The following is a 17,080-nucleotide window of genomic DNA, read 5'->3' on the forward strand; positions in this document are numbered from 1 at the left end:
GCGGTTTACGGCACGACGCAAAAAGCGAATCAACAACGCAATTCAAAATGAACAGCACATATGTTATAGAGAGCCGCTGAAAAGTATGATGTTGCTCACGAATGTCGGTAAACAGCTCTAAAAAATAGGAAAAAACGATGCTTCTTGAGGTTAAATTGTAAATTAAATCAAAGCAAACAACTTAGCTCTGAAAATACCTTGCTGCCGCCGCAGTGGCTCAGCGGTTATGGTGCTCAGCTGCTGTACCGAAGGACGCGGGTTCGATCTCGGCTGCGGCGGTTGAATTTCGATGGAGGCAAAATTCTAGAGGCCCGTGTACTGTGAGATGTCAGTGCACGTTAAAGAACCCCAAGTGGTCGAAATTTTAGGAGCCCTTCACTACGGCGTCCCTCATAGCCTGAGTCGCTTTGGGACGTCAAACCCCCATAAACCAGACCAGAATCGCTTTCTGTGCGATAACCAAAACCACAATGCACATGCATTATATATAAAACTTTTCGAGCGCAAAAGTAAAAAAGTAAAATATTTGAGTTTTTGTACATTTTTTAGTGAGAACAACTTTTGAACTCGACTGAGAAATTCAAAGGTCTGTCACTTAACCAAGAGTCCCCCCCCCCCTCCCCAAAGTTATTAAAGGCAATTAATTGCTTTAGACGGTTCAACACAGAGCCACAAATTTTATGAAAAAGATTGGAGGGGGTCGTGCGGAAACCCTGGTGCGTTTGGCATGGAATGACCCTGTATTAAAGCAGCGCGAATTTCCTACGAGAGGGGCAGTAATAGTAGGGATAGTAATAATAACAATACTAATAATACTGCTATGTGCCGAATCACACGGACAGGTATTTTTCTTCCACGTCTGCAACAGCCTTCTGAAGGCTTGCATGGCAGAAACCCGCCAACCATTACTATCGTGCCAGTCCGCACAGGCACTCTTCTTTATTACACCGAGAACAGATAGGTTCTTTTCGCAATGCTTCGCCGGCGGCAAAAAAGAAGAAAGGCACTTTCACTTGCCGCGGATCGCCCGATATTTGCACTTGCGGATATCCCGCAGTGGCAGCAGCAGCTGATTGCGGCAATGTCATTGCTGCCTCTCTTCCCCTATGCACGGCAGTCTGCGTCTATTCTATTCCCGCTTTCGCCCGACAGGGAGGAAGAAGGCTTAGCACGCACGCGACGGAAGAGAAAACACATCGTGGATAAAGGGGGGGGGGGGGGGGGGGGCGGCGGTGGTAATATATCTCTCCAGGCTTGTTCTCCACCATCGAGTAGTTGCCTTATTACCCCTTCCGGCGATCCGCTCTGGCTGCTCAGTGAAAAAGCCAGGCATGCGCCAGATCCTCTCGCACGCGCGGAACGGAGCTTATGAGGCCGACGCCTGCCGCCAGACGTCGCGTCGAACCGCCGGGAGGCGTAATTTATGGGCGGCGCGCCGCCGACCACGCTCGCAACACATCGGGAACAGAGAACACCCGTGCTTTGTGCTGTTCCATCAACGAAGCCAATTCGTTACTGCGAGCAGCGCCCTCAAACAGTAGGATCGTCTCGCGGGCAATGTTTAGGCCGGTCCTAATGTACTCCGCCGCAGCCTCGCTGCGGCGATGCGTCTATAGTCGGCGCAGCTGAAACTTCTAAGCTTGTTTGGTGTTTCGCAGTGTGAAAGGCGCATTTGGGGTCGAAACAACGAAGAGGCCGGCACAGCCCCCGGTGTTTTTACAGTGTGGCTCGATTTTATTGCCATTTGGGGAAAGCCGACTTGGTGCGCAGATCGAAGCAGTTCTTGTGAAACAACGACGACAACAAAAAGAACGCTGAGAATAGCGCGGCTTTTTGCCCGACCAGGCGGTGGCTTTCAGGCGTGACGCTTCTCCGCATGGCACTCTTGTTCGGCAGAAAAACGCGCGTTCAAGAAGGCAAAAACAAATATCGGTGGTGGAATGTCGGGTCGAGATTGCGAAAAAAAAATTAAAAAAAAATGCGGGTGCGGGGAGTAAAACAACAATAGCAACAACAAATTTCCTGCCCTGAGACGACCGGGTAACCAAACAACCGGTCGAAGCGGCTAGGCAGTGTGGAACGACAGAAGACGCTCGAAAGTCATGTCAGCGCGAGTGTAGTCGCGCGGACGTTGTCGACCGTGGGGAGCGCGTTCCGTCTCGTTCTGATGCTACAGCCGTTACGAGCCTACATCCATAAGTTGTTGCGCGCAATTTAGAGCACTCTTTTATGGGCACCTCGTCTGTTATTACAGGCATGGCGGCTCCGATACTGCTTCTAGTGTTTCCTTTTATTTATCTCCTCCCACCCGCGAACTTGGATCACGTGCTATGAGATTTGTGAACATCTCGGAAACGCAAAGGTCGGCTTTCTCCTCAACGCTTCCTTTAGCTACCCTCCGGTATTACGCACGCAGCAGCGGCGTAAAGGAGTTCACCTCCATTGAGCTGCATTAATAACGCCCCAATCTCTTTTTTTTTTCTTATACAATGCACGAGTAACGAAACCGGCGCAGCTTGGCACATTGGATGCGATAGGTTGTTTCGAAGTGTCCATGCGACCAAACAATAAAGGCTTTTGTACTGCCTTTTGTTTGTTTTTTTCTGCCTCGGTGACTCGTGTAGCGAGTCGCTGAAATGTTCTATTTTTCGTTTCTGTTTAAATTCGAGCGCAGCGAATCGCTCCCAGTTGTAGCGCTCGATCATGCACAAGCTGATGTTTTCTTTAAACGGACCCGGAGGAAAAATTGAAGTTGTCCTGAATCGGTAAGGTATACCACGTTCTAATCACAAACAGACCACTATCACAGAAAACAAAGCTTCTATAAGCTATAGAAGAAAAAAAAAGTATGAAACAGGTGGCGTCATCGCCGGCCGATTTCGCAAGTAAAATGTATGCGTCGACGCAAATTTTCGTACACGGATCCCAGAGTCTACGCTACAACACTATTCACTTCAAAACGGTGACAACCCGGTGAGGACATAAGTTTGAATTTACTGGCGGGAATATTTTTATATCCAACTTCCTTGCCGACAAATGCGTCTTATGTTGTTGAACGAAGGTCAATATAGCCACAAAGAACAATAGAATACATTTTTGCTGAGACCAATAATTGGATGGAGTTGTCCACACTGTCCCTTTATATACACTTGTTTTATTTTAACTTCACATTTATTTAGGTGAAAACGAATCTGGCGAGGCGGGTAAAGTGCCAGGATAATTGTTTCCACTGCTACCGTTGGTCTTTGTCAGCCGTGGTCACGTGAAAGTGCCTTTTCCAGACACTGCGGTGCCGTCTGCACATAAGCCGAGAGACTATATGCTTCCTGACCCGCTGGAGCTACGCGGCTTATTGGCTGCAGCCATGGCAGCTGCCTGACGTCAGCAAAAATCTAACCAATAGCCACCTCTCAGCTTGTATACACAGGTGCGAGCAACGGAAGTGTGCGAGCATGAAAAACTCGCCGGGAAGGGCTCGCCAACTTTCGCGCGTGATTGTATGTCCTCTGCTGCGCGTAGAAGTGTATTATTCGGCTCAGATGCTCATGACAATAAAATGTAGTGATTGAACGAGTTGATGTGCTCTCTTCGGAAGGTGTTTCGAACCCCTTTAAGTTTCTATCGCAGTCGCCGCAGCTCAGGCCCGGCTCCGAAGCCACCCTCGTAAATGAAGTCGTCTTCGGTTCAATCCACCTAATTCGAAATGCCTGTAACTTTAAAGCCTTTAACAATGTGGGATAGTGCGTTCCACGAATTCAAAATCCACCAGCAGACGAGCTGTAGTAGTGCTGTCCTTAGCCACCCCCTCGGCGTCACTTCTTGGTCGGCCGTTGACACCCGCTCTAAGTAGAGGCGTTTGAATTTTTTTTTTCACTGGCACACAGCTGCACAGCGGTGTATGCTGTATGATGATGATGATGGTGGAGGTATGATGATGATGATGATGATAGCAGCAGGCAGCTGTTTTCATCTGGCAGCTCCATGGAGAGTACGCTGCGCAAGGAAATTTATACACACGTGAAATTCTTCACAGATTTTTTTCCCCAAAATTATTTTTCCAAGTTGAGGGAGAGGGTCACACACGAGTGCGGCTCTTAGTTAGCTGTATACGGTGCGTCGAGTGTAAAAGAATACTTTTATTTGGGTATTTAAAGTATAAAAAGAAAAATAACGAACTAGCATATTCGAAACCGATATACGTAAGACGATTGCTTCTTAGCTGGAACATTTTGGAACTTCAAGGCAACTTCAGGCGTCATGTAATATGGGATCTCAGTTTTGGCCTCAGTTTTAACCGGTGTCATTATTGGAATTCAAGTACGTATTACTTTTCGCGGCGCTGCAAAATGACTCGGCACTCGAGCTTTCCTAATTTTCGGGGCTACGGCCGTTTCTATTGAATGAAAAAAAAAAACATTCAGTCACACCTGGCAGTCGGCACTGCCTCCTTAAAAAGCTCTTTTCCGTGGAGCTCTTAAGCTTCTGAGCACGAGATCTAGGAAATCTCATAGCTCTCAAATATCAGTTGAGTGCATAGATAGACCTCTTGCCCCCCCCCCCCCCCTTCCGACTTATGGCTGCAGCGGTTTTTTTTTTGTGTGTGGTTGTTGTTCCCTTCGTATTCTTCCTTTTCTTCACTGTGCTTTATCTCTCTCTCTCCTTCATATAGCTACGTGTTCGGTCCCAAGCGGATTGCGGACTAGTGGAGCCGAAACATGGCGGTGACCGATGTCACTTTTCCATAGTGTTCTTGCTGTGCCCAAGTACATCGATGAAAGCGGCAATACGTTTGGCAGTCACTCTAACAATAACTGCGGCAGTACTCCGAACTGAATATATTGTAAGCACAACATGCGACCTTCGTCTTCATCTGTACAAATCCATCATCATCGCTCAAAGCACAACATGCGACCTTCGTCTTCATCTGTACATATCCATCATCATCGATCATCTTCTTCTTCGAAGGGTTGGTCGCCATACTTGCGGGTGCCATTAAAGCTCGCTTCATCCTGCGCTCTGTCTCCTGTCTCACAAGTGGTGGAGTGTGCTCTCGATCCCTGCGTCCTCTCCGCCGCCAGACTGCAGCTACGTTCCGGTCGCCACCTGCTCGTACCATCCGCACCGATGGATACCGTCAGCGACAACACCACTCGTACTCCCGGTGGGCCCCCCGTTCTTCTTCCTCTCGATTCGAACCGTCTGGAGCCAGCCATGATGAGCCAACCCGGTTCTTCCCAATCTTCTGGACACCCCACTTGGACCATCACCACACTCCAGCGCGAGCCTCCCATTTTTGCTGGTCTTCGTGGGGACGATGTCGAGGACTGGCTCGACCAATATAACCAGGTCAGTGCCTATAATCGTTGGGACTCAGCGATGAAACTTGTCAACGTGTCGTTCTACCTCACTGCCGTGGCCAAGACTTGGTTTGTCAACCACAAAGATGCCATCCCGGACTGGGCTCACTTCTCGGCACAGATACGACAAATCTTTGGCACATCTGGTGCAAGCCCCGCTGTCTACAAAAAAAAGCTAGATACGCGCGTTCAGCTACCCGGTGAGTCCTACACATCCTACATTGAAGACGTGCTTGCCCTGTGTCGACGTGTCAACAGCGCTATGTCAGAGAACGATCGGGTACGTCATCTTCTGAAAGGGCTTGGGTCATTTGCCTTCAACACGCTTGCTGCTCAGAATCCAACGTCAGTCCAAGACATCCGAACAACTTGCCATCGTCTTGACGACCTTCAGTCGCTTCGATTAAAAGACACCTGGGACACCCCACTTTCACCTGACGTGGACTTACGCTCCCTCATTCGCTCCATTATCCGGGAGGAACTGCACGGCTCCACCTTACCGCCAGTTGATTCCCACCCGCCCCCAGCCCCGTCGTCCTCGCCTTTGCGTGATCTCATCAAAGACGAGCTCACTTCGGTCACTCGCCCCTTGGCTGCGGAACCACCTGTACCGCGTTTTGTGCCTACCTATGCCCAGGTTGCTGCGACGCCTCCTGCTGCTGTTTACCCGTCGCATCCACAGCCCGTCCAGCAAACTCCGGTCTCTGTGTCCCCGAGCCCCGCTATGTGTCCTGTTTGGAGTCCGCCTGCACGTCGGCCGGTATGTCACTACTGCGGAATTCGCGGGCATGTTGCCCGTGTGTGCCGTCGGCGTCAACGCGACGAGCGCGAGTGGTACCCAGACTTTCGCAGCGGAGCTACGTACTCGTCACCTGCTTACCGTCCGGCGTTTGCCTCCAGTCCTCGTCGCCCATCGTACGGGGACTTCTCCCAAGACGCTCCGCACTCGTCGTACGCTTACCGCCCACCGTTTGCTGACCCTACCAATTATCGTCCCTCCTATTCCTCTACCTCTCCGGACCGCTCCTCGACCGACAGGCCGTCGCGCCGCCGCTCCCCATCGCCTTTCCGCCGCTCGTCGTCGCCTCTACGTCCACCATCCTCCCAGACAACTGGCCACACGGAAAACTAAATTGTGCAGTTTCCGGAGGTAAAACTGCACCGCACGCCGCCCTCTCAATTCCTCCTGCACAGCCATCGAACATGTTAACCGTTGACATTGAAGGCACTGTAGTAGAAGCATTGATCGATACGGGCGCCGCCATTTCTGTAATTAGTTCTGATTTATGTTCTCGTCTTCGCAAGGTGCGCACCCCTTACAGTGGTCCTTCTCTCCGTGCTGCCAATGATGAATCAATGTGTCCTTCCGGATTGTGTACGGCACGAGTCACTATCGACGGCATCCTGCACTACATAGTATTTGCTGTGCTTCCCTCCTGTGCTTATCCCCTCATCCTCGGCTGGGACTTCCTCCACTCTGCGCAAGCTGTAATTACCTGCTGTCCCCCTACTCTACAGGCTTCTGGATCCGACCTTTCAGCCGTTTCTGTCCTGCCTTCTCATCATCTGGTTACCACCGCTGATCATGTACTTTACCCCGGCTGCGAAGATGTCCTCTCTGTTGCTTCTGCCCACGTCAACGCTGGGCACGTTTTCGTCACACCAAGCCCCCGTCTTCTCTCAAGGGGCATCTTTCTCGTCGCGTCCCTGCTCCGCTTCACCAATGGGTCTTCACTACTGACTGCCTTCAACACTACGCCGGAACCCATTCTTCTGCGTCAAGGCACAGCCATAGCTTCTGTGGATACCACTCAACCTTTGGCCGTTCTTTCCTCTGCCCCATCAAGCTTCGCTTTTTCGACCCCTGCCTCTGCCTCTGCATCTATTTCAGCTGCTATCAGCCCCGGTCTCACCCCGACTCAAAAAGATGAATTGCTTGCCGTCTTGACCAAGCATGCCGCTTCCTTCGATACCCAGGCAACAACCTTGAGCCAAACCACCGCAGCTAACCATCGCATCTACACAGATGGTTCGGGCATCATTCGCCGTCGCCCGTATCGTGTGTCTTCTAGTGAGCGCAAGGTTATTCAAGATAACGTAGCCGACATGCTCAAGCGCCACATCATACGCCCTTCTTCGAGTCCTTGGTCTTCGCCTGTTGTGCTCGTTCAAAAGAAGGATGGCTCAGTACGCTTTTGTGTTGACTATCGCGCCCTTAACAAGATCACTAGAAAAGATGTTTATCCGCTGCCTCGGATTGATGACGCCCTCGACTGTCTCCAAGGTGCACAATTTTTCTCTAGTCTCGACCTAAGATCCGGATACTGGCAAATACCAATGCATGAGGCCGACAAGGAAAAAACTGCTTTCGCCACTCCCGACGGATTATACGAATTCAACGTTATGCCGTTCGGCCTATGCAATGCTCCGGCCACGTTCGAGCGCATGATCGACACCGTTCTCCGAGGCCTGAAGTGGAAAACGTGCCTATGCTACCTCGACGACATAGTCATTTTTTTCTTCGACTTTTTCTGAACACCTTGTTCGTCTCGATGAAGTATTAAGCGCACTTTCTGAGGCCGGCCTACAGTTAAACACCAAGAAATGTTGCTTTGCTTCCACTTCTATCAAGGTACTCGGTCACGTCGTTAGCCAGAAGGGTGTAAAGCCTGATCCCGACAAAGTGGCTGCAGTTTTGCATTTTCCTCGCCCATCGCGCGTCAAAGACCTGCGCAGTTTTCTGGGGCTAGCGTCATACTTCCGGCGCTTCATACGCAACTTTGCCTCTATTGCGGCCCCTTTGCATAAGCTCCTCTGCGCTGACCAGCCGTTTGTTTGGTCTGAGGCCTGTGAGGTCGCTTTTACTACCTTAAAGAAGGCTCTCACATCTGATCCGATACTGGCACATTTCGACGACAATGCTCCAACGATTTTACACACGGACGCCAGTGGACACGGCATTGGTGCAGTTCTTCTGCAGCGGCAGCACTCTTCGTGCGAGCAAGTCATCGCCTACGCCAGTCGTACACTGACTGCAGCGGAGCAGAACTACACGATAACTGAGCAAGAGTGCCTCGCTGTTGTCTGGGCCATTCAGAAATTTCGCCCTTATTTGTACGGCCGCCAGTTCACAGTTGTCACTGACCATCATGCCCTGTGCTGGTTGTCCTCGCAGAAAAACTTGTCTGGCCGCCTCGGCCGCTGGATTCTCCGTCTCCAGGAATATGACTTTACCGTCACCTATAAATCGGGCAAGAAACACCAGGACGCCGATGCGCTATCTCGTTGTCCCCTCGCCCAAACCCAACCTCCGCATCCGCAACCCGTGTCCTCCGCATCCTCAAACTGCCAAACTACCCCTTCGACGGCTATTTCAACCTTGACCGCCGCACCCATTGACTTGATGCCAGCTCCCAGTCTTGGCGATCTCGCCTCAGCGCAGCGGGCCGACCCTTACTGCCGGACTCTTATCGACCGTCTGAGCGGTGCTACGCGGCCACCGAATGCCCGCCTACGTCGCCAACTTAACTCTTTCAAGCTAGTTGACAACATCCTTCTTTGGCACAATTACAGCCCCTTCGGTGACTCATGGGTGCCTGTCGTACCCCGTTCTCTTCGCCGAGAAGTTTTGCAGGCCTTTCATGATGACCCCCCGGCTGGCCACTTAGGCTTTCAGAAAACTTATGACCGCATCAAGCGCCGTTTCTTTTGGCCTGGCCTCTCAACCGCTGTTGGAAAATATATTGCGTCTTGCATCTCTTGCCAACGTCGTAAACGGAGCACGTCTGCCCCTGCGGGCCTTCTACAGCCTCTCCCCTGTCCTTTCTCCCCTTTTGAAGTCGTTGGGATTGACCTCTACGGTCCCTTACCATTAACACCAACGGGCAACCGTTGGATCGTCACTGCCATCGGCCACTTAACTAGATACGCTGAAACGGCCCCTGTTCCTTCCGGCTCTGCTTCAGAGATCGCCCACTTCTTCCTGAACGCCATCCTTCTGCGCCATGGAGCTCCTCGTGTCCTTATTAGTGACCGCGGCAAGTCCTTCCTCTCCAGCATCCTTGCCGAAGTTCTTCACGCCTCCAGAACCGTGCACAAAACCTCTTCAGCTTATCACCCTCAGACCAATGGGCTCACAGAGCGCTTTCATCGCACGCTGTCCGATATGCTAGCCACCTACATCCAGCCCGACCACACCAACTGGGACACCATGCTTCCCTTCGTTACCTTTGCATACAATAGTGCCGTGCAAAGAACCACCTACTTCTCCCCATTCTCCCTTGTGTATGGACGTCAACCTACCTTCACCCTCGAAGCGTCTTTCTTCTCCGCCCCCTCAACCTCTTCCAGACTCTCTCACGAACAGTTTACTTCTCGTCTTACCTACTGCCGTGCCATTGCCCGCCTGAATACCGACGCCTCCCAAGCCTCCCGGAAAAACACCTATGATCTCTCCCACCGTGCCATATTTTTTCACCCTGGTGATGAGGTACTGCTGTGGACACCAGTGCGTACCCCGGGATTGTGTGAAAAATTTTTGAGCCGTTATATTGGTCCGTATACTGTACTCGAACAAACGTCCCCGGTGAACTATCGCGTTGCCCCTGTTCATCCTGTTAATGATCGTCGTTGCCGAGGTGCCGAGATTGTTCATGTTTCCCGCCTCAAACCCTTTGCCCGTCGCCCTACTGTGCTCTAATGTGCGCCCGGGCCGGTCGCTTTCGTACGCGAGGGGAGAAAGTGTAAGCACAACATGCGACCTTCGTCTTCATCTGTACAAATCCATCATCATCGCTCAAAGCACAACATGCGACCTTCGTCTTCATCTGTACATATCCATCATCATCGATCATCTTCTTCTTCGAAGGGTTGGTCGCCATACTTGCGGGTGCCATTAAAGCTCGCTTCATCCTGCGCTCTGTCTCCTGTCTCACAATATATTTTTTCTTACGATTCATACTCTGAATGCGGTCGTGAGTCAGAGTCCCATGTCCAAGCTGAACTCGACATCTACGTCCTGATTTGTGTCCACGGGGATTCGGCATGTACTCACCAACTTAAAGGCACCGTGATTCAATATTATTGAATAAATGGACCTTTTTGGTGCGAAAGCAACACTACGCGAGTCGCCGAGCCATTTCGCGGAGCTGACGAAAGGCCATACTGCGCATGCGCGAGGAGCAGTGACGTCACACGGCGCACAACTGGCGCGCCGCCGCCATCGCTGCGCGGGTGACTCAGAGGTGCCGCCGGCGCGCTCGCCAGTTGCGCATGCGCAGTAGCGGCACATAGCTAGCGTGCCGGGGCCGCCGCCGCTGCCGCGTTGTCTCCATCGCCTCTCTCTCTCTCCTCGTTGCTTTCAAAATCCCGCTGGTTTAATCAGAGCTAACCAATTTTCCTTCTGTTCCGCGCCGACAAAGGCGACTCCCGAGTTGCAATCGTGCGCGGTTGCGCTATATTCGGGTAAATACGGTAGTGTCCGAACTTCAGTGCGAACTCGAGGAGCCGTCCGGCACATGATGTTCATGGAATTTAATAGGAAATTGAGGACAACTCCATCCGATATTCCTCATTAAAAAAAGTAAATTCTATGGCTCTCTCTCTCTGGCTGTGTTGGAGTTTGTTCGGCAGCAAAAAAATGTATTAAGAATCGAACATTTTTATTCCCCTGAAACTCGCGACGTCCAAAGAGAAAAGGACTCCGTGATCATCACCATTTGGATGTGAATGGCAGCGCGGCCTAGACTCGGAGATTCACGACAGAACTTGACGTCACCGCAGTGTGCTTGCGAAAACTGAAGGTGCCGGCCAGCTACGTTTTCAGTGTTAATCGTTAGCGTTAGTTTAATCGATAAATGCTAACTTCAGTTTATTCCCGGCGCCCCTTAAGTTCGTACCACGTTAATGCCGTGCTGGTATTGCAGCCGCGCTCACTGCGCTCTTCTCACGTCTTTCTTTTTTTTTATTCGCGATGTTTGCCATTAGGCATAATGTAAAAGGGAAAGAAAGTTATAAGTAGTGTAAACAAGCCTCGCTTAAAAAGTGGCAAAAGTTCACGATAAAGCGATTATCATGAGTCCGCTTTCTTTCTTTCTTTCTTTCTTTCTTTCTTTCTTTCTTTCTTTCTTTCTCTCTTCCTTTCTTTCTTTTTCTCTTCCTTTGTTTCTCTCTTTCTCTGTCTCTCTTACTTTATTTCTTTCTTTCTTGTTTTCTCTCTTTCCTCCCATCTTTCTTTCTTTCTTCATTTCTCTCTTCCTTTCTTTCTCTCTTTCTTCCTTCCTTCCTTTCTTTCTCTGTTCCTTTCTTTACTTTTTCCTTTCTCTCTTTCTTTCTTTCTTTCTTCCCTTCTTTATTTTCTCTCTTCCTTTCTTTATTTCTTTCCGTCTTAATTTCTTTCTTTCTTCCTTCCTTTCACTCTTGCTAATTCCGTTTTCCTATTTCTCCGGCCGACAGAGTCCAACACGGATGACGACTACGAGGACCCCGACGCGAAGATCGCGAAGTACGCGACCGTGGCACAGAGTCCCAACGGCGCCCCCTCCGGCACCCACCAGCCCGCGCCGCAGCTGGTGCAGCACCAGCAGCAGGCCCGGCCGGCGCACCAGCACCAGCTGCAGCAGCAGCAGCAACCGCAGTACGAGGCGGCGAGCTTCGTCCGGCCCGCTGGCAATACCTACTCGCCGACTCCGTCCTCGGCATTCCCAGCGTCCAACGAGGCGGCGTACGCCGGGTCACTCAGGCCGGCCAACTATGCGTCCTCCATCTACGGTAACAGGTAGGCGAGCCTTTGTCTCCCCTCTACCCCCCACCCCCACTTTTATTGCGAAAGCAATACTGCGCTAGGTTTTGAGCCTTCAGCGTCGTCCCGGCGGATCCACGTTTGACCTTTAGCTTGACCTCTGTTGTGGCGTCACGCCAGACGGAGAGAAAACTGGGGCCCAACTCAGCTCGTCGCTGCTGTCCCAGCGGATCCACGCCGCGCCGCGCAGCAGCTGCGCGCAGCTGCAGCGAATAAAAAAAAGAAATAAAAAAGTAAAACAAAAAATAATAAAAAAAAATTTATGAAAATTTTTAAAACAAATTTTAAAAATGAAAAACTATATACAAACAAAACCTGAGCATGGTGGCAATTCCCACCACCCCGTTTCAAAGGGGGCGCCCTATCCATCCATCCATCCATACAGCGGTAATCCGACACCTCGGCCGCCGGCTTTGGCCGCGTAGCTCGGAGCTTCTAGACAATTATCCGTTAGCGTCAGCCGCTCGTTTTGGCGACAGAGGCACGCATAAATTTCCCAGCACGGGGGGGCTCTCGTGTGGTGAGTATAATGCCATGTAAAACAAATGCCAAACCAGGCGCAGCCAGGGCTATTGCTTTCGCAACTTACCGGGCTTAACCAAGCTAAGCCTCTGCCAATTCTTTATCGCTAAATGCATTTACTTTGGACAAGAAGCCTCGGTGGTGAAAATATTTTAATGAAATGGTTTAGGAGGTTGTAGCGGTGGTTGGAGCTCTCAGACCGGAACCCCATTCACGTGGGCTGCTGTCCGGGATCTTTCGACGAGTTGCTTTTGACTCTTTTCGTCCGAACTGGACAGAGCTGCCTCCCAGCCCTCCTGCGTTGGCTGGTTATTAACAGTGATCGCCTGATTTCGTTGGCAGGCCCATACCATATGGTACAGGTCCGCCTCCTCCCCGCAGAATTTGCATTGCGAGTCAAATGACTCCGGATCTGTGGCATGTAGTCTTAGTGGGTTGTTGTAAGTGTTGGTCTGTAGCTTTCGGAGGTGTTGTTCCTCCCCTTTATCTAGTGTCTTATCCGGCGGAGGGTAGACCCGACGGGATAATCTTAAGTGCTGAAGTATGTCATTGTAAGTTAGTAGTGGGGTAGGAGGTTCCACGGCATCCGCACTGGGTGCCCGGGGGAGAAATGCTCGGGCTGAGGCATGTGCGCTATCGTTCCCTGGGATGTCCTGATGACCTGGTACCCATATTAAGTGTTTGTGTGTGGGTTGGTAGCCACGGGTGTAGCTATCTTGCAGGATTTTAGCAGCCAGCGGTGCGACCCTGCCCCTGAGGTAATTGCGATACGCTGTCTGTGAATCCTCGGGGTGCAGCCCCTAAATGCAAATAAATATTTCATAACCCACTCCGGTGCCCACAGTAACTACCGGTGTTACGTTGCAAGACCCTGCTGGCCTGTGGGCCAGAGATCCGGAAACTGTGCTGTGTCGCGTTCCGACCCATACTCGGCGTCGCAGAGTGCCGGCCTCGTCGCGGACGCGGGTCTCATGTTCGGCGTTCGAAAACGCGAACGCAAAAGCCGAGGGACGCGAACACGGGGACACTGAGTTCGAGAACACGACCGTCAGCGCCTAGGGACGCTTCCTCCCGTGAACGCGCTGCTTAGTCTCGTGGGCACGGCGTTCGAGGGAGAGAGTGAACGCACGGGAGTCAACGAGGAGAGTCTTCCTCCAGCAGCGCAAGAGAGCAGCAGCTGCTCGGGGAGCCAGTCTGCACCTTCCAAGGGCCTGGGGCCCTCTTTTCTTCTGGGTCAAATTCCATTAATAAAGACCCATTTCCTGGCCTTCACCGAGTCCACAGCCCGTACCTCGCAACACCGGTTATCTAGCCTCTGCATTACATGACCTGCGCTCGGCCACTTCTCCTTGGTTTTGGTATCACGTGACCTACTCTGCTCGCTTCCTTCATCTATGCTACACCAATCATTTTCCTTTCCATAGCTCGCTACACTTAGTGAATTTAAAATTTTAAGCCTTTTCGTTAGCTTCCAGTACTACCAAAATACAGCTATTGTACGCTTTCCCGTCGATTTATATGGGTAAACTGCTTTTCATGACCTGTGAATACCTGCCAAATACACTCCACCCTATTATTCTCCGTCGGCCGTTACCTGCCTAAGCAGATATATTCCCTCATCGCTTCCAACGCTTGGCTCCTTTTCGGAAACCGCTGTTCCCTATCCCGATTGCTAAGTGTTACGGTAGTTTTCTTTACATTGATTTTTAGAACTACCTTGCGAAAACACTCATACGCTTACCAACACCGACCAAGAATATTGTCCGTCCGATCTTACTTCTGAAGACACCTTGCAACAGCGACGTTATGGTAAGCGTAAAAAAAGCGCAAAACACATAGATAACTCTTAATTTGGTCCGGGACACCATCAGAATTTGGCCCACCCTCCTCTCAAATTTGACGTCCGCCGATTTTGGCCGAAATTGGCGTCCAACCATAACTGCCGCGTCTAACACGATGGTGAGCCCTACATTTGGTCCCCCGAAATTTGAACTTGGCCAATTTGGACAAAATCGATGTCCAGCCATGAATGACCGTGCCCTACAACTTGGCCCGCGTCGTTTACAAAATTTGGCCAGGCCACCTCCGAAGTTTAACCTTCGCTGATTCGGACCAAAATCGATGTCCAACCATAATTGAGCGTGTCCGACGCGATGGCGATCTCAAAGTTTGGTCCGGGTCATTTCCAAAATTTTGGCCCGCCCCATCTCTGAAAAAGTAGTTCATGGCTTTGAGATTTTCGCCGCCTCGTTGCTATTGTGTCGCTCGTGATGTCACCACGTCGCCGAGCTTTCGCACGTCGCGCGTCGATTTAGGCGGAGTTAGACCCCGGAAATTTTTTAAATATTTCACCCAGCTCACAAGACTGCATTTATGTAATTTTAGATTCCATTAATTTACTTCCAGCCATTTAAACTGGATTTTTAGTCTAGTTTTTAGTACACAGCGTATAATTATTGCATCCCATTTTACCCAGCACAACCTTAAACATGCCGCCGCGGTGACTCAGTGGTTATCGTACTCGGCTGCTGACCCGGAAGACGCTGGCTCGATCCTGGCCGCGGCGGCTGAATTTCGATGGAGGCGAAATTCTAGAGGCCCGTGTACTGTGCGATGTCAGTGCACGTTAAAGATAAATAAATTGTAAATTGGTTTTTGAGGAAAGGAAATGGCGCAGTATCTGTCTCACATATCTCGGTGGACACCTGAACCGCGCCGTAAGGGAAGGGAGGGAGGTAGGAGTGAAAGAAGAAAGAGAGAAAGAGGTGCCGTAGTGGAGGTCTCCGGAATAATTTCGACCACCTGGGGATCTTAAACGTACACTGACATCGCACAGCAGGTGGCTTTGGCACAGCACACGGGCGCCTCTTGCGTTTCGCCTCCATCGAAACGCGGCCGCCGCGGTCGGGTTCGAACCCGGGTACTCCGGCTCGGTAGACGAGCGCCTTACCACTGAGCCACCGCGGCGGGTCGCCAAGTGGTCGAAATTACTCTGGAGACCTCCACTACAGCACCTCTTCTTTCACTCAATCTTTATCCCTTCCCTTACGGCGCACTTCGGGTGTCCAGCCAGATATGTGAAACAGTTACTGCGTCATTTCCTTTCCTCAAAACCTTAATTTTTGAGTCGCGCTCTGTAGGCGCCAGTGTCCACCTACAAATTAAGGCAGCTATGCGCCTTCCCTTTCTCAGAAGCAGCGGAAGGTTTAGACTCCATTAATTTTGAGGAACGACAAATAACTGGCTCCCTGGGTCAGTGGACACTTCAATCGCGCTTGAGTTACGTGGCGGGGGTGTGCACCTGCAAAAATTGGCTGTGGCTTAGCTAAGGTTAAGCCTGGATAAGCGAAAAGCTCTCGCTGCTTTTCAGCCAACTCCCAAGCTACCACTTCTGGATCGGTGTTTCTGCGCCGTCCGACTGTTGCTTCTTCTTCTCCTTCCATGGCGAGTGTCTGCGCCTGTTCTATGGTTGCGACTGAGAGAAGGATGAAAAGGAAAAGTGCACGGGCCTGCCAACTGGCTCCAGCAGAGCCACCACCGCTGCCACGTGCAGATAGAAGAGAGTTGAAAGATAAGAGGACAGAGTAAAAGAGAGAGTAAAGACGCGCGTCGCAACAACCGCGTCCGCCGGAGCGGACGCTGGCTGAAAAAATGCCCAGGCTTAGCTTGGTTAAGCGAAGAATGCGTTGCATATTGCGCGGTCTTCTTGCGCGAGGTATTATTGCTTGGCGGCACTCGATTTTCTCAGCAGCTTTTCCTCCGTGACGTATGGATGGGATGGATGGATAGGAGCGCCCCCTTTGAAACAGGGCAGTGGCAGTTGCCACCATGCTCAGCTTTTCTTTCTTTATTATTTTTTTTGTTTACTGTGTTGGCAATTCTCATTAAGATTCGCCATCACCTTTACCTACGGTTTCCTACAATTCTAACCTTATGCCACATCTCTGCTTTTCAACCACCAACCCTCCAATGGATGGCTTGGATGGATGGATGGTTAGGAGCGCCCCCTTTGAAACGGGGCGGTGGCAACCGCCACCATGGTCAGCCGTCCTTTTTTTTCTGTTTTCTTTTTGTTTCTCTTTTTTTTCTTTCCTTTTTTTCTTTTTTTACGTGGTTTGGTGGCTGCCCGGCCGCGCCCAAGGGCTGAACTGAGTGATTGCGATATGCTACGCATAAAAACAGATACACGGCCGCAGCCCGGAGGCTGCAAACCGAATCGTCACCACCTCCTCCCGCCTGTTCTATGGGCAAGCGCGCCTTATATACCCCTCCTTCCAAATGCGCACTGCGCACGGCTGCGGTGAAAGGTCAAACGGTGGCGAGGAGGAGAAGCGGCGGCGCACACGCGCAGTAGCGCGCGGCGGCGGCGAAAGGTCAGGCGACGGAGTCAGCGGCGGCGACG

The 17,080-nt window shown here is 51.2% G+C and overlaps 1 protein-coding gene and 1 long non-coding RNA gene across 2 annotated transcripts in view; one reads left to right on the forward strand and one right to left on the reverse strand.

Moving 5' to 3' along the window:
* LOC149359849 (aquaporin AQPAe.a-like) overlaps positions 1-17,080 on the forward strand; it is a 167,869-nt gene that overhangs the window by 138,889 nt on the left and 11,900 nt on the right. Inside the window, exon 5 of the mRNA XM_089571958.1 lies at positions 11,811-12,132. Coding sequence (XP_089428084.1) covers positions 11,811-12,132 — 322 coding nt within the window. The remainder of the gene's footprint in view (positions 1-11,810; positions 12,133-17,080) is intronic.
* Positions 1-17,080, reverse strand: part of LOC149359850 (uncharacterized) — a 48,061-nt gene that overhangs the window by 24,182 nt on the left and 6,799 nt on the right. The gene's annotated exons all lie outside the window — the stretch shown is intronic.

The sequence above is a fragment of the Amblyomma mixtum genome, chromosome 2, assembly GCF_055824585.1.
Source record: "Amblyomma mixtum isolate Tamu chromosome 2, ASM5582458v1, whole genome shotgun sequence".
Classification (NCBI taxonomy): domain Eukaryota; kingdom Metazoa; phylum Arthropoda; class Arachnida; order Ixodida; family Ixodidae; genus Amblyomma; species Amblyomma mixtum.